The 23293-nt window shown below is 41.9% G+C and overlaps 1 protein-coding gene across 2 annotated transcripts; it reads right to left on the minus strand.

Annotated features, from left to right (window-relative positions):
- Positions 1-215: 215 nt before the first annotated feature.
- Positions 216-22071, minus strand: LOC112255103 (coiled-coil domain-containing protein 6). Of its 2 annotated transcripts, none has more exons than XM_024428167.2 (9): positions 21574-22070; positions 20373-20522; positions 14162-14290; positions 13650-13753; positions 13263-13423; positions 10268-10424; positions 9909-10009; positions 4466-4587; positions 216-1558 (listed from the first exon to the last, which is right to left on the minus strand). In XM_024428167.2, exons 1-9 carry the CDS (start codon positions 21826-21828, stop codon positions 1370-1372), a joined length of 1368 nt encoding a protein of 455 aa, XP_024283935.1. In that variant the 5' UTR covers positions 21829-22070; the 3' UTR covers positions 216-1369. The 2 variants fall into 2 exon arrangements, with proteins under 2 accessions (XP_024283935.1, XP_024283941.1); XM_024428173.2 differs by lacking the exon at positions 216-1558 and adding an exon at positions 4069-4284 and having other exon boundaries at positions 21574-22071.
- Positions 22072-23293: the final 1222 nt, after the last annotated feature.

The following is a 23293-nucleotide window of genomic DNA, read 5'->3' on the forward strand; positions in this document are numbered from 1 at the left end:
TGGGAATAACATAGTTCCTCGCCAGAGTAGGATAGCATTTGGCTGAAGCCAGAGTAAGATTTAATTGCCTGGGTTCTCTGCCACCAAGAAAACACTGGAATGTTGGAAGTGAGGGTGTGTTATCAGGACTCTGATCTGGAAACCATCATGGAAATCAAAGGGCAAGACATTAAGGACATTACACAGACACAATAACACATTCACACCTTTGAACATATAATTTCCAGTCAATTACTTTATTAGTGCCAAAAGTTCATCTTGCGTAACTCGTGTGAAGTTCAGCTCAGGCTTATGCCAAAAACAAGTGTGACTGGAACACATGATTTTACAGAACAGTGCATGCTTCAGATAAGCCACGGTTATGTGTGTATTCAATGCTGGTATTCAAATAAAAAAAGAGAGCAGAATGAAGGATAAACACTGTCAGTCTTTCACTGGTTCACACATGACAACCTCCAGTAGAACTGAAAACATTACCAACAGTCAGAGTTGCCACATATTGTAAAAACAAAGTACAACACATAAAATTAGAGTTATCTTCTCAAGAGCTTTTAATCATACATAGAAATGTCATTCAACAGTACCATTCATTTAGAATGTTATATCAGTATATTTAGTGTAAAGAGCATTACGTTTTTGTCTGATGAGGAATATCCATAGGGATGACAAAATCTTATAACCACACCAGAGATAGAGCTGTGGAAGAGAGAGAAAGAGACGCAAGAGTACATGACTACATATATTGGAACACCTCAGACTACATTTGAATACCTCAAAAGCCAACATTTATCTGTGGTTTATGTACCACTGTCCATACTTTTGTTTTTTTTTGTGTGTTTTTTTACGAGCAGTGTGGCAAGCAGTGTCTTTCAGAATCAAAAAGTCAACATATCTTTACGCTAGCTCCCTCCCATCATCAATGCCCTATATCTGGGTTACTCCTATAGCTGAGATTTCTTTTACAATACATTTTACTGACTTAAGCAATTCTTACTGGGATGCAATTGATTAAGTTGTTTTTGAACAAGGGGGTGGGGTGTGCACATTACTGCTGTTGGAATGTGGTATTGCAGACATGGAAGGGATCCAACAGATCCCAGCCCACAAACACCACAACAAGACATTGTTACCGGACGTGTTGGTTGTTAGCGCCACAATAATTCCAATCGTCAACAGTTCCAAGCAAAAAACAAACATGTACAAGACAAGGTGAACAGATATCAGCCTACAAATCCCAGAAGCGCAGTTAAAGTCAGTAAATTCCTTAGAACGCCCCATGTTGCTTCAGGTCTTCTGCCGGCTCATAGAAACTTGCTCTGTGGGGTTTCAACTCCCTGGTTGTCGAAGTAGTGTAGCATGGCATAGCACGTTAAGGCTGGGAGGGGGGATGCGCTGCATGCTGCGACATAGCTGCAGGAGAGGACATGGACTGGACCATTGGCTGGGCTGGCGGGGGGAGCGGGTGCAGAGGCTGCGCCCCTGAGTGCGTGTTGGGGGAGGGCGGCGGTGTCGGACGTTTGAATTTATCTGGGCTGGTGCTTCTTCTCGGGGAGGGCCTCTGTTTTGAAGAAAAGAGGGAAGACAGAGGGCGATAAGAAACACTCAGTCTCATCAACAAAAAAGACCCCTTCTCAAAAAGCTTCCATTTTAAATCGAACACCTTCAAATACCTTTCCGTAAACAGTTCCCCTTCTTACGTGAGCATTGGTGAGTCATAAACAAATACTGCTGGTGCCAAAGCGCTGGCGAATACACCCTGGCTTTGATGAGTATCTGAGTGGCTGGCCTGATGCACCTTGTCATCACCACTTACTACTGATGAGCTCTAGGATCTCTAATGACGGCTGCCACCCAGAAACCAACACACTTCAGAGGCACATGCTGACAAAAAAGTAATGCTCATCTCTGGAGCACTCAATGTTACCATGGAAACACACACACAAAAAAAGAGAGTGCGTGTGTCACTTTTGCAAAGGGCAAACACAAGTCACTGAAAAGAAGCAGTGTTCAGCTCACAAAGTCATCTCTGAGCTAAGAACTGTTTCAACCCTGAGGGTGCACCTAGTACCTGATGAAAGGAGGGTGAACTCCTGTGACTTCTCCCGGCAGCCAGTCAGACACAGGAAATCAATGTTACTTAGCCGGTCTCCATAACCACAGGGAATGGCTTCACTGTACAGAGACACTAGGCTCCCACATTTACATCCTCATATATATATATATATATATATTTTTTTTTTTTAAATCACGGCAGCTGTGATGGAAACAGGAATTTTGGTACAATTTTATAAATGCCGACAGAATTGGTTTGTTTGACATGGTGGGATCTTTTTGTGACTGTAAAATGAATTATGCGAGAAATGGCGTTATGCTCAAATATTGATATAACAACCATCATATCAAAGTAAACTTGGGAGTCACACGATGATATGTTGCGTGGTCCTCCCACTACAACTCGGAAAACCATGCAGTTTATTAGGCTACAGATGAAATAAATTAACTTAACAGGGCGGTGAAAGTGCACAGTGATCTTGATGCTCCATTCCAATAAATATTGAGGGTCGTATTCTGGTGACACGATGATCGATCATTGACTGTTGTTTGACAAATATACATTTTCTCGCTGTTATCCATAATAATCTCATCATGTAGACTAGCCAACCTCCACTGTATATGAGAGCTGTTGGCTAGAGCGCACCTGCTAAAACCAGAGGGGGCACATTTGATATTTAACGCAACAGTTTTTGGACAAAACTATGGGTAGAGTTGAAAATGCAATGGAAACATATTGAACTTTAGATTTTTATTCTGTACATGAAAACATAGGCGAAAAAGTAAATTGTGTGTGCAGTACATCATCACACACCGATTTGTATCCGCAACAAATGCATTTGGTGGAAACACCACTGGTGGGAAAATGTGCATATTTTCTTAATGCAGATTCTTGAATATTTGCATGAAAATCTGGTCGCCAATTGGATGGAAACCGAGCCGATGTTGACACGGAGCCGGAGGCGTCTGCAGAAGACAGTCACTGATGTAATTACAAAATGTTCTACTCAGAACTTGGGTATATTTTTGTGTCCATTTGCAATTAATAGGCTAATCCATATTCCCTTAGGCTGCTCCTAGGTCCTTTTGCGCAGCAATGGAATGAATGATGGGACAGAGTGACCTGAACAGCGGTAACAGGAAAGTGAATTTCCTAAAGCCTGTGGTAATGAGTGGTTGAACGGGAGACACAGGTCACAGGGAGCTGTGTCAGATTGGGCTGATCCCTGCCGCCACCACAGTCATTACCACCCTGATGGCACTGGGAGAGGACATCCTGAGTTGATAACAGGCACTGGGAGGACAATTAAACACAGGCAGGGAGGTTCCACAAGATTGTGCCAAATGGTGTGAGAACTGAAATACAAGCTTTTAAATTAAGAGCATTCTTCAATTCCACAAGCAATGAATTTAGCAGTATTGATTGTTATTATGTTTGAGCATAAGAACACAGCATTAGCCATGGTAAAATGCATAGAATTGCAGGAAATTAGCTTTAAAAATGTCAACATTCTCTTAGCTCATGGCAGAATATGTAGAATCGCATTAAATTAACTTTAAAATGCAAACAATTCGCTACTCCGCCATCGAGAAATTCAGCTGCGCAAACCTCACCCATTACCATGCCCACCATATATGCCCCTTTTTGATACAGAAAAGAACCCTGCACACCATACAAATCTGCTGGCTCAGACTGACTCCTGGCCCGTTTATTGAAAAGACCTCATTTGATAGAACATTCATATAGTCCAGGGATCACCAACTACATTCAACAGGGGACCATTTTTTTCTTGAACACATGTTCGGGGGTCCAGAACATAATTACAAATAATCCCAAACAGATATAATATTTGACTAAAACAATTATTTCAAACCTTGCTATATGATCACGCGACTCTCTTATGCGTGGGAATATAACTTGGAGCTGATTTCCCAGTGTTTTTATAGTCTTATGTCCAACAACAATTGATTTATTCCTCAGAAAACTTGGGGGGGGCAACGACAACAACACACACAAATAAAACTACCATACGTGGAATCAAGGCTATCAAGGCTAGTCATGTAAGATGACAGACACAGGAGCTTTATACTGTGACCCAGATTAGATACACACCATAAAGATTAATGGCCCACTTACACCAGCCCTTCTCCATGGTATTGGTAGGAGATCCATTCTTCACTATTGCAACATCTCAGCAAGGATCAATGTACACGACAACACTCCCATGATATCTAGATCCGGGACATTTTGTGTTAGTACCATCTGATAATGCTGTCTGCGCCATTTTAGAGAATAACTGGCATTCATCCATCTACACATCAACCCCATTATTTTTCATGGTGCAGCTTATATAGCTTAGTCTTGCTAGTTTGGATGCCCATTGGTGGTGTGATAGGAGTAAAGCAGACTCACCGCTACGCCGTGGGAGGATCCTCCGTGGATGTGCAGGGCTGGGGCATTGAAGTGGGAGATGGCGGCTCTGGACAGAGTGGCCGGGGGAGTGAACCCAACTGTGTGACTACCGTATGACAGACCTGGAAGAAGACAAAGTAATTTAGTTTGTAATGTATAATATGTCTCTGAATTCCATGTACAGTTGCAGCCAAATATATTGGCACCCTTGCACTTCTGTTGAATAATTCCCTATTTCTTAAAAAATAACTTAAGATAAAAAAATGTTTGGTCCCCTCACCTTGTTATTTGATTTTCAACATTGCAGAACCAATTGTATTTTTGTAAACCTAAGTTTACATTTTTTATTTAGACAAATAGCATGGACAAAATTATTGACACCCCGGAGCTTGTACTTGGTTGAACAGCCTTTGGGCCAAGATAACTGCAGACACTCAACGAGCTTGTTGCACCTTTTCACTGCCAATTTTGCCCACTTTTCAGCAGCAAACTTCTCTAATTCTTCAATTATTAAGGGGTGCACTCCAACTTCTGTTTTCAGCTATTGCCATGGGTTATGGATGTGATTCAGATCTGGACTCTTCGCTGGTCACTCCAGAACCTCTTATTGAAACATTCCTTTTTGACGTGTGTTTGGGTTGTCTTGTTCTAAGACAGACAACCTTCAATGGAGACTCCGTTTTTGGACACTAGGTTAAACATCAGACTCAACATTACACTCCAAAACACTATTCTGCTGATTTAACGGATGTCTTCCACACGTTCAAGACTCCCAGTACCAGAGGCAGCAAATCAAGGCCACAGCATTATCGAACCTCCCCCATGTTTAATTGTAGGGAGGGTGTTCTTTTCATTGAACGCTTAGTTTGGTCATCAGTAAACACAGCGCTGATCTGTATTGCCAAATACCTCTAATTTTGTTTCATTAGTCGACAGAACATTTCCCCCAGGATTTAGGCTTGTTAAGGTGGGTTTTTGAAAAGTTCAAATCAGGCTTTCTTGTGTCTCCTTCAGCAGTGGGGTCTTCTTAGGTTTACCAATGACCGGCCTCCGAGTGGTGCAGTGGTCTAAGGCACACTTATCAAGAGAACATCCCTGGTCATCTACTGCCTCTGATCTGGAGGACTCACTAAACACAAATGCATTGCATGTAAATGATGTCTGAGTGTTGGAGTGTGCCCCTGGCTATCCGTAAATAAATAAAAACAAGAAAATGGTGCCATCTGGTTTGCTTAATATAAGGAATTTGAAATTATTTATATTTTTACTTTTGATACTTAAGTATATTTAAAACCAAATACTTTTAGACATACTCAAGTAGTATTTTACTGGGTGACTTTCACTTGAGTAATTTTCTATTAACGTATCTTTATATTTTACTGAAGTATGACAATTGGGTACTTTTTCCACCACTGCAATTGAGTGCAGGAAATGCAGAAATTATAAATGTGCTGAAATTTGTTTTGGTTGAAGTTGAATGGAACAGTATAAAACAATCAGAATGGAGAAAGACTCATTGAAAACACTTAGAATGTATGTGTTGCCATACTCATAAAGCAAATGTAGAACTTTTATTATTCAAAAACTAAAAATACTGTCAAATACAGTCATATTGTCAATTTTTTAAATGCCTTGATATAATAAACTCAGCAAAAAAATAAGCATCCCTTCTTCAGGACCCTGTCTTTCAAGGATAATTCGTAAAAATCCAAATAACTTCACAGATCTTCATTGTAAAGGGTTTAAACACGGTTTCCCATGCTTGTTCAATGAACCATAAACAATCAATGAACATGCACCTGTGGAATGGTCATTAAGACACTAACAGCTTATAGCCGGTAGGCAATTAAGGTCCCAGTTATGAAAACTTAGGACACTAAAGAGGCCTTTCTAATGACTGAAAAACACCAAAAGAAAGATGCCCAGGGTCCCTGCTCATCTGCGTGAACGTGCCTTAGGCATGCTGCGAGGAGACATGAGGACTGCAGATGTGGCCAGGGAAATAAATTGCAATGTCCGTACTGTGAGACGCTGAAGACAGCGCTACATGGAGACAGGACGGATAGCTGATCGTCCTCGCAGTGGCAGACCACGTGTAACAACACCTGCAGGACAGGTACAGGATGGCAACAACAACTGCCTGAATAACACCAGGAATGCACAATCTCTCCATCAGTGCTCAGACCATCTGCAATAGGCTGAAAGAGGCAGGACTGAGGGCTTGTAGGCCTGTTGTAAGGCAGGTCCTCACCAGACATCACCGGCAACAACATCGCCTATGGGCACAAACCCACTGTTGCTTGACCAGACAGGACTGGCAAAAAGTGCTCTTCCCTGACGAGTTGCGGTTTTGTCTCACCAGGGGTGATGGTCGGATTTGCGCTTATCATCGAAGGAATGAGCGTTACACCGAGGCCTGTACTCTGGAGTGGGATCCATTTGGAGGTGGAGGGTCCGTCATGGTCTGGGGCGGTGTGTCAAAGCAACATCGGACTGAGCTTGTTGTCATTGCAGGCAATCACAACGCTGTGCGTTACAGGGAAGACATCCTCCTTCATGTGGTACCCTTCCTGTAGGCTCATCCTGACATGACCCTACAGCATGACAATGCCACCAGCCATACTGCTCGTTCTGTGGGTGATTTCCTGCAAGACAGGAATGTCAGTGTTCTGCCATGTGCAGCGAAGAGCCCGGATCTCAATCTCATTGAGCACGTTTGGGACCTGTTGGATCGGAGGGTGAGGGCTAGGGCAATTCCCCCCAGAAATGTCTGGGAATTTGCAGGTGCCTTGGTGGAAGAGTGGGGTAACATCTCACAGCAAGAACTGACAAATCTGGTGCAGTCCACAAGGAGTAGATGCACTGCAGTACTTAATGCAGCTGGTGGCCACACCAGATACTGACTCTTACTTTTGACCCCCCCTTTGTTCAGGGACACATTATTCAATTTCTGTTAGTCTGTGGAACTTGTTCAGTTTAGGTCTCAGTTGTTGAATCTTATGTTCATACAAATATTTACACACGTTAAGGTTGCTGAACATAAACGCAGTTGCCAGTGAGAGGATGTTTCTTTTTTTGATGAGTTTATTTTGGCCATATCACCCAGCCCTACCAATTGGATACCATGAAATTGTGGAGGAAAAAGGGGTAAAAAAAAGAAATAAAAAAGGAAATAAATAAATTAAGGTTTACCAATGACCAAATGAAGCATTCAAAGAAAAGAAGACCCTCCCTACAATCAAACATGGAGGTTTGATAATGCTCTTAGGTTGATTTGTTGCAATACATCATGAAATCAGAAGATTATCAAGGTGTTTTGGAGTGCAATGTTCAACCCAGTGTCAGAAAACTGTGTCTGTTGAAGGTTGTGGGTCTTCCAACATGACAACAACCCCAAGCATACATCAAAAGCACCCTGAAATGGTTCAAGAAGAAACACTGGACTGTTATGGAGTGTTGATTGAAATGTATTGATTGAAATGACCATGCTGTAACATGGTCAGCATGTTTCAACCAACCTTTATGATGTTTCCCAGTCATGTAGAGATGACTGGGAAACAAAGGTGCCAATATATTTGCCTGCAACTGTATTTCTGTGGCATGTACTTGGTATGAATGTGAGTAAAGTAAGTTTAAGGATCTCTACGTGACTGGGAAACACCATAAAGGCTGGTTGAAACATGCTGACCATGTTACAGCATGGTCATTTCAATCAATACATTACACGGGCATTTGGGGCTGCTGCACTCACTAGGTCTCCACAACTGGCATTATACTTACACTTCTAATTGGGTGCACGCCACAGCGATCATCCAGCCAGCTACTTTGGGTCATTAGCCTCAGAAGCCTAACACAGTGTAGCTTGGTAACCTGGCCTGCTTAGCGTTTCTAGGGCCATGTCTAGCAGAGCTATCAGCCCCCGCTAACACTCGCTCATTATGTCTCCAGCTGCCTGACACTGCAGACTGTCAGAGATAAACAGACAAATTACCATTATGGAGTCTTATCTAACCCTATTACCCTATTTTTGGTCATTCCAGGGAGCATCCTTACACTTACTTCTCTGGAGCAGCTTTAATGTAAAATGTTGCTCTTTGGAGAATGGGAGATAGTTAACTGGATATTGGTGGTGGTTTGTCTCAAGAGTGTTGTAACGTAGGCCTAATTGGGTGATTCAAGGTGAGAGACTAATCCTCAGGGGCGGCTGCAGTTATTGCTTGAGATCAATGTAACCTTTCAGTCAGTTAATATCATGAAGTACCAAAATGTGATTACTGAAAAAAAAGGAAAATAAATCTCTAATAAGGTGTTTTGAAGACCGACAGTCCTTGCAGCCCACTGGAACTTGAGCTCCATGGTCTTAAAGGCCCAGGGCAGTCAAATACTTGATTTCCTGTGTTTTACATAGTTCCACACTATGCGGTTGGAATAATAGTGTGAAATGCCTTTCTAGTTTAAGTTTGAAAACACCATCTGAAATCAGCTTGTTTTGGTTATGGCTTTCCATGGTGACGTCACCAGGTGGTAAATTAGTTAGAACAATAAGAGTTCCAAACCTCTGCCAATAACAGCTAATTTTCCATTTTCCCCTCCACACTCAGACCCTCCTAGACACTGCTAGCAAAATTATTGTTTGAGAAATATTTTTGTATCTTTTTGACCATTTAATTGAACACAAAGGTACTTAATTGTTACCCAGAAATGATTTTGATACTGACATAAAAATGGCTGCATTGGACCTTTAATTAGACCCCTGAAAACATTTCCTGGACAAAAAAAAAAAAAAAAAAAAACTCCATCTGATCTGTTAACATGAACCATGGTTTTAAGGAGGTGCCTTGCATACTGAGCCTGGGTGTTGCAGGAGCTCTGTTTCTGCATAACAGGATATGCTAAGAAGAAAACTCAAAAGTAACTTGCTGCAGGCAAAGGACGTCACCCAAACAAACTCATTTCTCCCTCAATTGGTATCAACTTTAGAAGCTGTCAAACTTGACATGATGTCTGACATTTTCAGAAGGAAAAATGTGGTTAGGGATTGGGGATAGGGATATAAATAAGATTGAATTGAACTAATTTAAGAATAGAGTTATTGTTTTGATATACCTGTTAACCCAATGTTCAAAACAAGTAGCAACCAAGACAGGACTTGTACCAAGGTGACCTTAAATTCACTCAATTATCAGTAAGGATATATCAAACTGGAACAGAGAGTTCCTGATACACCGATAGATAAAATATGACTTAATGAGTAACTAAATATAAACTAATACACCTATTCATATCACACAATATTATACAACAACTCTGTCAGAGTCAATGGTGCTCTTTATGGATGTGGCACTTTCTCTTCCTTCAACCAGTGACATAATACATATTCATAAAACAGGGTGTAATTATGAGGTGTTGGACGTGGGACAAGGTATTCCTGTACTGTACGTACCAGGTGATATGGGTCGGCTGGAGCTGGGGGAAGGAGTGTATGGGATGGGACTGGATACCGTCCGTGCTCGCAAGCCTTGAGCTGACATCTCATTGAAGTACCTGAGGGAGGAAAATAGCAGTTTAGACAATCATTTTATGTCTCCAAATATCACTCCCAATCCCTTGAGCAATGATTCGCTGTCTGAAACAGAAAGTACTAGCATTGGAGTATCAAGTGTGACATTGAGGAAGTGAGAATGTGGGGTTGCTTATTTGACTTTTGGCTATGCATGGCTGACCATAGAATAGAACTTAAACATAGGTTGGAGATGGTGAAGTTGGAATAGAGTGTTTAATGGGTTGCTGTTTCATGTCTACCTCTCGTCATCCATCTCCAGACTGGACTCGCTCTCAGACAGCTGTCTACACAGGGCCTCGCGGCGCTCCATCTCTCTCTGCAGCTTCCTCTGCAGACGGATGTTCTCCTCACGCATGTGCCGCTCCTCCTCAATGTACTGGGCCCGCTTCTCTGTGTCTGGGAGGGGACGGACAAATAAAGTTTCATTAAAAACTAAATGCATCATCATTACACAGAAATGAGTCATTTCACAACAATGTATTGTTCTGAGAGAGCAAAGACGCAAAAGATTTTAGACAATATTATAATTAATGTGCTTACCAAAAGTACTTTTCTATAATACACCACTTCAATAGTTGTTTTCCTTAGCCTTTCATTGGTGTTTTTTTGTGTGCTTTTTATTGCTATAGTATAGCAGCTATTGCACCCAAATACACTGTGTTCGTCATGTTGCAAAGTAACACTAGCCCCATAGGTGAAATAGTTCACTTATGGTCTCTAATGACAAAAAGGGTTATGAGGTAACAAAGCCCATGATTTCATCAGCTTCTTAGTATTATTTTTGCCACAGCCCTGGTCCAAGAAGGCTTTAGACCAAACAAAAGATTGGTCTGACGACTCCCTCTAGTGGCTGCAGCAACCACCAAAGAACATCAACTGTGTGTATAGCGTTGTCCGCGTTACTGAAGCTGCAACATAATTACAGCCAATTCTGACTGAATAGTTATGTTAAAGAATGACCTAATTTGTTTAGGAAAAACATTCCCTACTCCCTCAAACCTTGCTCTCTTTGTGACACATGTATGCATCACATGCACGTGACCAATAGGGCCTGACCTATAGCATATCATTATCACAAATAAATTGGATATAGCAAACTCTGAACACGTGACAACAAAATGGATGCAGAGGACATGAAAAATAACTTGAGACGGGGGAATGTTTCATGGTTGCGCAGGAGGTAAAGGGGAAGTTTGATGTGTGGAATAAATTTGACTAGTTGTCAAAAATACAGGAGATCAAGAAAAAGGTAATGGCGCAAGCAAAGATGAAAAACAGCTGAATTTGTGAAATTGTTGCGTGAGGCTTGGTGCTCACGGAATCAGTAGGCTATTGAGTGTTTAAATCAGGCAACAGAAGCAGGATCTGTCTCATTTCTGTAGATACACAGTACCAGTTAAGTTTTTTTTTGTGCTATTTTCTACACTTCTATACTACAAACTATGAAATCATGTGGGAATCAAAAAAAAGTGTTAAATCAAAATATATTTTAGCTTTGAGATTCTTCAAAGTAGCCACCCTTTTGCTTGATGACAGCTTTGCACACTCTTGGTATTTTCTCACCCAGTTTCATAAACCACCTTGAATGAATTTCAATTAACAGGTGTGCCTTGTTAAAAGGTGATTTGTGGAATTTATTTCCTTCTTAATCTGTTTGAGCCAATCAGTTGTGTTGTGACAAGGCAGTGGTGGTATACAGAAGATATCCCTATTTGGTAAAATACCAAGTCCATATTATGGCAAGAACAGCTCAAATAAGCAAAGAAATGACAGTCCATCATTACTTTAAGACATGAAGGTCAGTCAATAGCTAAAATTTCAAGAACTTTTAAAGTTTCTTCAAGTGCAGTCGCAAAAACCATCAATCACCATGATGAAACTGGCTCTCATGAGGACCGCCAGAGGAAAGGAAGACCCAGATTTACCTCTGCTGCAGAGGATAAGTTAAACTGCACCTCAGAAGCAGCCCAAATAAATGCTTCAGAGTTCAAGTAATAGACATCTCAACATCAACTGTTCCGAGGAGACTGCGTGAATCAGGCTTTCAAGGTCTAATTGCTGCAAAGAAAGGGCATCAATAAGAGGAGAATTGCTTGGGCCAAGAAACATGAGCAATGGCATTAATCTGTCCTTTGGTCTGATGAGTCCAAATTTGAGATTTTTGTTGCAACCGCCGTGTTTTTGTGAGTGTGCAAAGATGTCATCAAGGCAAAGGGTGCCTACTTTGAAGAATCTAAAATATATTTTTGATTTGTTTAACACTATTTTGGTTAGTACATGATTCCATATGTGTTATTTCATAGTTTTGATGTCTTCACTATTATTCAACAATGTAGAAAATAGTAAAAAATTAAGAAAAACCCTTGAATGAGTAGGTGTCTGTTGACTGGTACTGTATATGGATGATTTATAAAGCCAGGCACATTTAACAGTTGATTATAGAACTAATTAATTTGGGGTTTCGTCTCTCCTCACTTTTCTTAGACAATCAAGGCAAGGGCTGTTTTCTCGTCTCCTAATTATGCTGCTGCCGCATTGTTCTCAACACCAATATGCTGGTTACTTTTGTTATTATGCAACATGGACTAGGAAAAGGCGCCAATTCAACAGCGTTTCAGAATCGCAGACAGCGACCACTATCCAATGTGGGAGAAAGCGCATTTTTATAAAATAATATTTTTTATTTGTGTTGCACCATTGTTCTTACATAATATAACCACCACATACAATTTCTGCAGCACACTTCTTAGACTGATGGACTGTGCCATCCCTACGGCCTCCACGATGGATCAGTCCACTCCGACAGGCGCGAAATCAGACAGGTGTCTTGTGTGCAATTATTATTTATTTGACTGATACTGCTCGACTAAATAAATCTCGGTCAACAAACAGCCTATCAACCAAACAATTGACCAGTCGACTAAATGGGGTCAGCCCTAGTGTGTCCACATCTGTTTGAGTGGTAGAACTAATCGTTCCCAAATTGAATTAAATTAAAGTGTATGGACCTTTCAAACACATGATAGACATGTATCTGTAAAAAGGAGTACTCTACAGTGACCTACCACTGGTGTTCTAAGATCACGTGAAACAATCAGTGAACAAAATGAAAATAACTGGCTGTAGATCTTCTTGAGCACCAAAGCTTTTACGAATTTTTATGATTTCTACAAAACTAGGTCACGTCATGATGAGTTCACCGTTAACCGTTAACCATCGACCTTTGACACTCACGCTGCAGCTCGGTGGTACGGAGGCTCTTCTTCAGTCTCTCCACCTCGTCCTTCAGGAAGCGGATATGCCGCATCATGTTCTCCGGAGAGTCGATCTCCATGGAAACATCCCTGGGAGAGGGAGGAGCAGACACAGGCTGGTCCAACTTCTCCTGGAGGATTCTGTCAAAGTTAACAGATCCACCAGTAAGGGAAGATGGAGAGAACCATTCGATATATTATTACTACTTTCCTAATAAAAGATCATCACTGAAGAGCATATAACAGTAATATGAAGGTTCATTTTGTTTACTTTCAACCATTCACTGAATCCAGCACCGAGGTTTCTCTAGATGTGCACATACTACTCTACTCCTAAAGAATATACGGTTACATAATAAAATCGTACCTTTTCTCTGCCTCCAATTTGTCCATGCGCTTCCACAGTCTATTGACAAGAGCTTCTTGTTCTTGCTCTAATGTGTTTTCGAGGTCAATCTTCTCACGCCTTAGCTGGAAAGAAAGGGAACACAGAAAAGAGATTCAGTTTCAGAACATCTTGCACAATAAATGCACACCCACACACAAAAAACATATACATCCCGAGCACGGTAATGGCACTTTCTCTTAAGTGGCAGTGCTGACGTGATGTTTATAGTTTGTCCTCATAGAATAGACTCAGCTGCACCAAGACGATGTCATTGCGCATGCCGTCATTCACAGGAGGCTGGTGAGGGGAGGACGGCTCAGACAAACAGCTGGAATAGGGTGACTGGAATGGTATCAAAACCATGGAAACTATTGTGTTTTGATGCCTTTAAAACCATTCCATTCATTCATTCATTTCCAAACACTATGAGCACGTACTCCCCAATTAAGGTGCCACCAGCTGCCTGTGGTGTCATTATAGTGTCACGGTACCTGCTCCAAGGTGAGCTGCTTTGATATTGTGTCGTTCTCCATTTTCTTGATCTTCTTCATCAGTTTGTTGACCTGGAACTCCTGCTCCTGTTCCAAGTGCTGTTCCAACTCAGCCTTCTCATGTTGTAACTGTGGGAGGAAAAGGGGAGAAATCAATGCAAGTAATTGCAACCACTGAAAAGATTGGCATTAGAGCACTGTGGCTACATGTTGATTGGTCCGTGTTAAAGAGATTGTAAAGGGTTGGTACGGCTTGTCTCTGATTGTGATCTGGTGAAGAATGTCTTGATATAGCCCAAAGCAGCCAAAGTAACCACCTTTGGCAGTCTACCAATAAAAAGGGTGTGGCTCAAAACATAGTTAAAAATAAGACGATTGTGTGATGGATTATGTAGATATATTTTTTATTAGGGCCAATTCGCAAATATCTAACGAATACCGACCAATCATCAGGTCAAAATAAAACAAATTAATAAAACAGGGGGTTGAGCTATTTTAGTTGAATGCTAGACGCCATTTGACAGCCCAACCTTAGTCTATTACTACAGTACAGTGGACCCTAACTTCAGATGAACAAAAGACCAATTACTGAAAATAAAAATGAGAATTGGGCTGCCTGTTTAAACACAGCCATAGAGGCCTGTATTTGATACAGGACTTCTGGTGCTCTTTCATGCCGTCCCTAGGAGGGGTGCGTCACTTGAGTGTGATGAGTCACTGACGTGATCTTCCTGTCTGGGTTGGCGCTAGAGGTCGACTGATTAATCGGAATGGCCAATTAATTAGGGCAGATTTCAAGTTTTCATAACAATCGGAAATCTGTATTTTTGGGCACTGATTTTGCCCATTTTTTTTTTTTTACACCTTTATTTAATCTTTATTTAACTAGGCAAGTCAGTTAAGAACACATTCTTATTTTCAATGACGGCCTAGGAACGAGGCAGAACGACAGATTTTTACCTTGTCAGCTCGGGGGATCCAATCCTGCAACCTTACAGTTAACTAGACGCTCTAACCACCTGCCTCACGAGGAGCCCGCCTGTTATGCGAATGCAGAAAGCCAAGGTAAGTTGCTAGCTAGCATTAAACTTATCTTATAAAAAACAATCAATCAACGACTGTCGTTGCACCAATGTGTACTTAACCATAAACATCAATGCCTTTCTTAAAATCAATAAACAAGTATATATTTTTTAAACCTGCATATTTAGCTAAAATCAATCCAGGTTAGCAGGCAATATTAACCAGGTGAAATTGTGTCACTTCTCTTGCGTTCATTGCACGCAGAGTCAGGGTATATGCAACAGTTTGGGCCACTTGGCTCTTTGCGAATTAATTTGCCAGAATTTTATGTAATTATGACATAACATTGAAGGTTGTGCAATGTAACAGGAATATTTAGACTCATGGATGCCACCCGTTAGATAAAATACGGAACGGAATAAACGTTTTGTTTTCGAGGTGATAGTTTCCGGATTTGACCTAAGGCCCATATTTCTGTGTGTTTATTATAGTTAAGTCTATGATTTGATATTTGACAGAGCAGTCTGACTGAGGGGTGGTAGGCAGCAGCAGGCTCGTAATAGTCAAAGGTATATGGTTTAGAGAGAAATAGTCGACGCGTTATAATTCCTGTAATAACTTGCGGGTGAACATGAAAGGGGTTCCTTCGTTATTTTACCGTTCATGTCTTCCATACAGAATGTCTTGATCTACTTCAAATAAGGTCTGTGTTTTGTGCAGGCTTAAACCGCCTCGGCGTTTTGATACCCGTGTAAATCTCACTAGGATAAGGTAACGTGTCAGAATATTTTCGTAAATCCACTTTACAAAAAAAAGATCTTTGCTTATATTTAGCCAATATTGATCAGTTACCTTGTCCTATGGATGTCTACACAGTTATAAAATTGGCAAGGTGGTGTAAGCCTACATGAAACACAGACCTTATTTTAAGTGAATCTAAAAATATCCTATGGAATAAATGAATGAAGGAACCGCTTTTCAGATTTTGCTAGAAGGGGTCATGGGAATTTATGACTCGCACTTTGGTAGTCAATTCTTACCATGTCCATTATTAAAATAGGATTTCCTGCATATAGAAATTACAGTTTTTGTTTTCAACATTCATCACAGGTAACTTAAACTTTTTTTATTCAAACAGTTGAGAGTATTTGTCTCCTAAGCAGACTCTTCAGTATCATTGTCACTTCAGAGCTGTGTGTGTTTTACAGATGGCAGAGAAAAGCAGAGCACCAGTGTGGGACTATTACATGGAATTGGCACCAGGGAAAGCAAGGTGTCTTATTTGTGATAAAGATGTAAGCATGGGGTCAGCAACGGCTAAATCAAAAAATACCACCAACCTGTGGAATCACCTTAACACCCATCCAAAAGCCCATATGTATTATATTAAGTTAAAATAAGTGTTCATTGTTCATTCAGTATGGTTGCAATTGTCATTATTACAAAAATGTGTGTGTGTGTGTGTGTGTGTGTGTGTGTGTGTGTGTGTGTGTGTGTGTGTGTGTATACACACACACACACACATTTTAAAAATCGGCCGATTGATCGGGATCGCCTTTTCTTTGTGTGTCCTCCAATAAATCGGTATTGGCGTTGAAAATCATAATCGGTTGACCTCTAGTTGGCGCCCCCCTTGGGTTGTGCCGTGGCGGAGATCTTTTTGGGCTATATCTTCGGCCTCGTCTCAGGATGGTAAGTTGGTGGTTGAAGATATCCCTCTAGTGGTGTGGGGGCTGTGCTTTGGCAAAGTGGGTGGGGTTATATCCTTCCTGTTTGGCCCTGTCTGGGGGTATCATCGGATGGGGCCAGTGTCTCCTGACCCCTCCTGTCTCAGCCTCCAGTTTTTATGCTGCAGTAGTTTGTGTCGGGGGGCTAGGGTCAGTTTGTTATATCTGGAGTACTTCTCCTGTCTTATCCGGTGTCCTGTGTGAATTTAAGTATGCTATCTCTAATTCTCTCTTTCTTTCTCTCTCTCGGAGGACCTGGGCCCTAGGACCATGCCTCAGGACTACCTGGCATGATGACCCCTTTCTGTCCCCATTCCACCTGGCCGTGCTGCTGCTCCAGTTTCAACTGTTCTGCCTGCGGCTTATGGAATCTTGACCTGTTCACCAGATGTGCTACCTGTCCCAGACGTGCTGTTTTCAACTCTCTAGAGACAGCAGGAGTGGTAGAGATACTCTTAATGATTGGCTATGAAAAGCCAACTGACATTTACTCCTGAGGTGCTGACTTGCTGCACCCTCGACAACAACTGTGATTATTATTATTTGACTCTGCTGGTCATTTATGAACATTTGAATATCTTGGCCATATTGTTATAATCTCCACCCGGCACAGCCAGAAGAGGACTGGCCACCCCTCATAGCCAGGTTCCTCTCGAGGTTTCTTCCTAGAATTTGGCCTTTCTATGGAGTTTTTCCTAGCCACCGTGCTTCTACACCTGCATTGCTTGCTGTTTGGGGTTTTAGGCTGGGTTTCTGTACAGCACTTTGAGATATCAGCTGATGTACGAAGGGCTATATAAATACATTTGATTTGATTTCTAGGGCAGTGGCTCTCAAACCTCTCAATGGGGACCCCCAGACGTTTCACAATTTTGTTGTAGCCCTCAACTAGCTCACCTGATTCACCTAGTCATGGGCTTGATATTTAGTTGGCAAGTTGAATCAGGTGTGCTAGCTCTGGAATAGTTCAAATAAACCGAATGTGTCCCAGAGGAGATGTTTGAGAACCACTGATGTAGGGGTTATGTTAGGGGGTGGGCAAACTGAGGCCGTATACAGCCCGCCAAGCCAATTAAATGTTTCCCTCACGGGACTTCAGAAATCCACTCTGGGTGACACTTTAAAGTGTAAAACGAGATACAAAGTACAGTACCAGTCAAAAGTTGACACACCCACTCACACCCGCTGAAAGTTTCTTCAAGTGCAGTCGCTAAAACCGTCATGTGCTATGATGAAACTGGCTCTCATGAGGTCCGCCACAGGAAAGGAAGACCCATAGTTACCTCTGCTGCAGAGGATCAGTTCATTAGTTAACTGGACCTCAGATTGCTGCCCAAATAAAAAGTAACAGACACATCTCAACATCAACTGTTCAGAGGAGACTGCGTGAATCAGGCATTCATGGTTGAATTGCTGCAAAGAAACCACCACTAAAAGGACACCAATAAGAAGAGACTTGCTTGGGCGAAGATACACGAGCAATGGACATTAGACCGGTGGAAATCTGTCCTTTGGTCTGATGAGTCTAAATTGGAGATTTTTGGTTCCAACGGCCGTGTCTTTTTGAGACACAGAGTAGGTGAATAGATGATCTCTGTACATGTGGTTCCAACGGTGAAGCATGGAGGTGGTGGTGTTATGGTGTGGGGGTGCTTTGCTGGTGACATTGTCTGTGATTTATTTAGAATTCAAGGCACATTTAACCGGCATGGCTACCACAGCACTCTGCAGCGAAACACACCCCTATCTAGTTTGCGCTTAGTGGGACTATCATTTGTTTTTCAACAGGACAATGACCCAACACACATCCAGGCTGTGTAAGGGCTATTTGACCAAGAAGGAGAGTGATGGAGTGCTGCATCAGATGACCTGGCCTCCACAATCACCCGACCTCAACCCAATTGAGATGGTTTCAGATGAGTTGGACCAGAGTGAAGGAAAATGCAGCCAACAAGTGCTCAGCATGTGGGAAATCCTTCCAGCATTCCTCATGGAGCTGGTTGAGAGAATGCCAAGACTGTGCAAAGCTGTCATCAAGGCAAAGGGTGGCTACTTTGAAGAATCTCAAATATATTTTTAATTGTATAACACCTTTTGGTTACTACATGATTCCATATGTGCTATTTCATAGTTGATGTCTGCACTATTCTTTTTTATGTAACCCGGTAAGTTGACTGAGAACACATTCTCATTTACAGCAACGACCTGGGGAATAGTTACAGGGGAGAGGAGGGGGGGGTGAATGAGCCAATTGTAAACTGGGGAGGATTAGGTGACCATGATGGTATGAGGGCCAGATTGGGAACTTTGCCAGGACACCAGGGTTAACTATAAGTACCATGAGCTCTTTAGTGACCACAGAGTCAGGACACCTGTTTAACTTCCCATCCGAAAGACGGCACCCTACACAGGGCAATGTCCCATATCACTGTCCTGGGGAATTGGGATATATCTTTTTTAGACCAGTGGAAAGGGTGCCTCCTACTGTCCCTCCAACACAACTTACAGCAGCATCTGATCTCCCATCCAGGGACCAACCCTGCTTAGCGTCAGAAACAAGCCAGCGGTGGGATGCAGAGTGGTATGCTGCTAGCCAATTATGCTATACAATGTAGAAAAACCCTTGAATGAGTAGGTGTGTCCAAACTTTTGATTGGTACTATATGTACAAATTATAATTGACCTATCTATTTTCAAATAACTGCCCTCTCTCTGGCCCGCAAATAGATTGACTATCAAATTGGTCAAAGAAAAATCGGTGCGGCCCTCCGTTGAATTTCGAAATCCCTGTGTCCCTCTTCCCAAAATGATTGCCCACCCCTGGTATAGAGGCAGCCCTGTCCTTATAGTAGTAGTAGTATCCTATACCATTGAAAATACTAATACTATGAACCACTATTTACTGTTGAAGCATGGGGTGTGTTAGAACAAGGTTGCTAGTTCAAATCCACATTAGCATTGTTGTTCTAGCCACTGACATGAAATTCATGGGGAAAAGTATGTTAGACAAGTCCATGTTTTATGACGACACTTGGTGAGGGGAACATGTGCTAAGGAGCGTCCGTTGACACTAAAGTGGGCCTGTTTTATGTTATGAAACAGGCCCACTGTCTGACCTTTAACCTGGGTTTGTTAAAACACACGAGTGGTCCAGTGAGATTCAAGCTTCTTTGTACATCAAACCATTAGTCAGTACAACAAAGGTCAATAGCTCATATTAGTAATGGAGCCGAGGCAAAATATGGGTCAGTTGCAAAAGAGACCAAATAGCCTAAACCAGGAATAGGAGTAGTCAGTCGAGTCATTTAGAGTAGTGATAAGGTCAGTTAATAAAATAACTTGAGTCAAGAACCAATGCTGTTGGTTCTTGACTCAAACACACAACCTTAGTTTGACATTGCGACAAATACTCGGCACAAGTTAAATGCCCCAGGGTCAGTTATTCTCCAGATGTCACTCACTTGCATGAGTTTTCTTGACAGTTCATTCGTGAGAAATTCCTCCTCTTTCTCATAGTTAACGGCGAGGGTCTCCTTCTCTTTCTGCAGGGCCTGGATCTTCTTGAACAGAGTGTTGCTGATGAATTCCTCCTCTTGCTCAGCCCTGGCTTGCTGCAGTCACAGAGGACAAAATGTACCAAAAATATCAGTGCAGCATTCACAACAAAATGGCTCACCGAATACCTGTCATAAATGTGTTATGGGATGCTTAACATTTTTTGCGCTGGGTAACAATGGCAACATATGAAGTGATTTGTTTTTGCCAATCGAATGTCAGCTTTTACCACACTGCTCAGCTCACAGCTGTATTCCGCTAAAATATGGGATTCATAAAGCTGATGGCTTTCTAATTGGCGCAGTAGTATCTTAACAAAAACAAGGAATAGCACTGTGCAAATTTGCTGCATTAAAGGTGTCAGCTAGAGAGGAAGCAGTTAGTCCACCCCACATATCAATGACTCAAGAAGTAGCCTATTGCACTAACTGAATGAGTGACTGACGTTGAGGAACTACCTATAAAACATGTTGTACTGTCAACTGTCATGGCGAGGAAAGCAGAGGCAGAAAAAGGGGTGGTGGAGGCACACAACAGGGGAACGAGGAGAGAGGAAATCAAATCCATGTCAGTCGACTGATGCTTAAACAGGCATACTAGGTGTTGTTGAACTAGCTAGGTTATGATTTATTATAAATTCAACGTTTGTGTCAAGGGGTATATGTAACGTTAAGCACAAAAATAAATAACGATGAGAACCCAAAGCATCATAATAGCGGACTAGTTGGCTAGTTTAGATGACACAGCTAACATTCTAACGTAAGTTGGATACAAACGCGAACTTCTTTGTCACCATTTGTCAAATGGATTGGTGTTTGCAAATTAACAAGACATTGGCGAGCAAGCTAATAAACTACGTTAGTTATCACCAAAACAAAACGGGTTACCAAGCTAACCATGCTAGCTCACTAAACTAGCTAAGTTATCTAGCTAGCCTCTTAACAAGCACAACTACGTTGCCTTTATTTCGCTACTAGGTAGGTAGCTAGCTAACGTTAGTTGGCTAACCTGGTTGCAATTTCGTATGTTTAACGTGCGTGTATAACGTTAGGCGATTTTTTTTATGTAGCTAGCTAGGCTAACCAACAAAAACCACCAGTTACTCACAATGGTGACGCTAGCTTTACGCAGGTCCCGATTCTCCCCCTGTAGTGCCTTGCACTTGAGTTTGAACGTCTCCAGCTCAATTTTAAGAACTTTGTTCTCCTGTTGTAGTGAAGCTAATCGGTTAGTTAACTCCTCTAATCGAAACTGTGAAATGACTACCCCCGGCTTGGTCAAATTTGAGGCGGATGATGACATCGGTGTAGCCGAGCTACTCCCTGCTCCGTCCGTGTCGCTCTCGCTTGCACTGTCCGCCATGGCTATGTGTGCGACAGACAGTACGGTGGAGGAGACGAGACTGCAGCTGCAGTGTTTGTGGGGCAGCAGCAGGGTCTTCACTAATTGCCACAGTCACAAAGTCATTATGGCTAAAGCCCGCCTATTTCTACAATGTATATTCTTAAAGTCGTATTTTAAACGTAAACTTTACCCTAACCACACTGCTAACCTTATGCCTTAACCTAACCTCAAATTAAGACCAAAAAGCAAGATGCTGTTTCCATGTTTGACTTTGTGGCTGTGATTTCTAGTGACAACCCGGCAGCAGCCTATGAAAATTCGGTGTGACGTGACCTTACTCTGTTTCAACCACACGCGTGTTAAAATAGCGCCACCCTGTGGAGATAGCTCTGTCAAGTGGTGTACTATTTTGTGCCAATGTTTATCGATGCCATATGAAACAGAAAATAACATATAGAAAGTAAAAGAGTAGTATATTGCAATTAAGTGGACAATATTACTGAGGAAGTTTTGGGCTTCTGAGTGGTGCAGCGGTCTAAGGCACTGCATCTCTGTGCTAGCGGCATCACTACAGTCCCTGGTTCAATTCCAGGCTGTATCACAACCGGCTGTGATTGGGAGTCCCATAGGGCGGCGCACAATTGGCCCAGCGTCATTAGGGTTTGGCTGGGGTAGGCCATCATTGTAAATAAGAATTTGTTCTTAACTGACTTGCCTAGTTAAATACAAATAAAAGGAGGGTAAAGCTGTTAATCTTTTGCTTTATCCAACAGTAGTCTAATGGAAATTTGCAGTGCATGAACAATAATTTTGTGTAGAAAATAGTAAAAATGTAAGAAAAACCCTTGAATGAGTAGGTGTGTCCAAACCTGACTGGTACTGTATGTCTGTGACCAAATTTGAAATCAACTCCTCGTCTTGATTCTCCACAAGTGTGCACTGCGACACTTGATCGCGTGGATTTATCAATGGGGGAAACTCCCTCCAGCCAATGCTTACACCAATTCCTTTAAATCCATGACAGGGAATGTGCAACTTCTGGAAAAGGGTGGAGAATCAGGACGCAGTCCAGGTGTCCCTATTGGCACTTCTTGATGGCTTCTTGGGTTTTGTAGATCTGAAAAGACTGTAGAACTGAGAACACACCCCAACTTGCCAAGGTATGACAGTTTATGTCAAAGATGTGTTCATCTCTGGCTTAGCTACTGATTTTTTATATATTTTTTGCATTTAACTCATTCAAAAGTATAATAAATGTACTAAAAGCATGTTTTTTAACCTTTATTTTAGTTAATTAAGAACAGAATCGTATTTACAATGACAGCCTAGGAACAGTGGGTTAACTGCCTTGTTCAGGGGAAGAATGACAGATATTTACCTTGTCAGCTCGGGGATTTGATCTAGCAACCTTTCAATTACTGGCCCAACACTAACCACTAGGCTACCTGCCGCTTACTGTGATGTTATACTGAAAGTGCTTAGA

This window comes from Oncorhynchus tshawytscha, linkage group LG01, assembly GCF_018296145.1.
Source record: "Oncorhynchus tshawytscha isolate Ot180627B linkage group LG01, Otsh_v2.0, whole genome shotgun sequence".
NCBI lineage: Eukaryota > Metazoa > Chordata > Actinopteri > Salmoniformes > Salmonidae > Oncorhynchus > Oncorhynchus tshawytscha.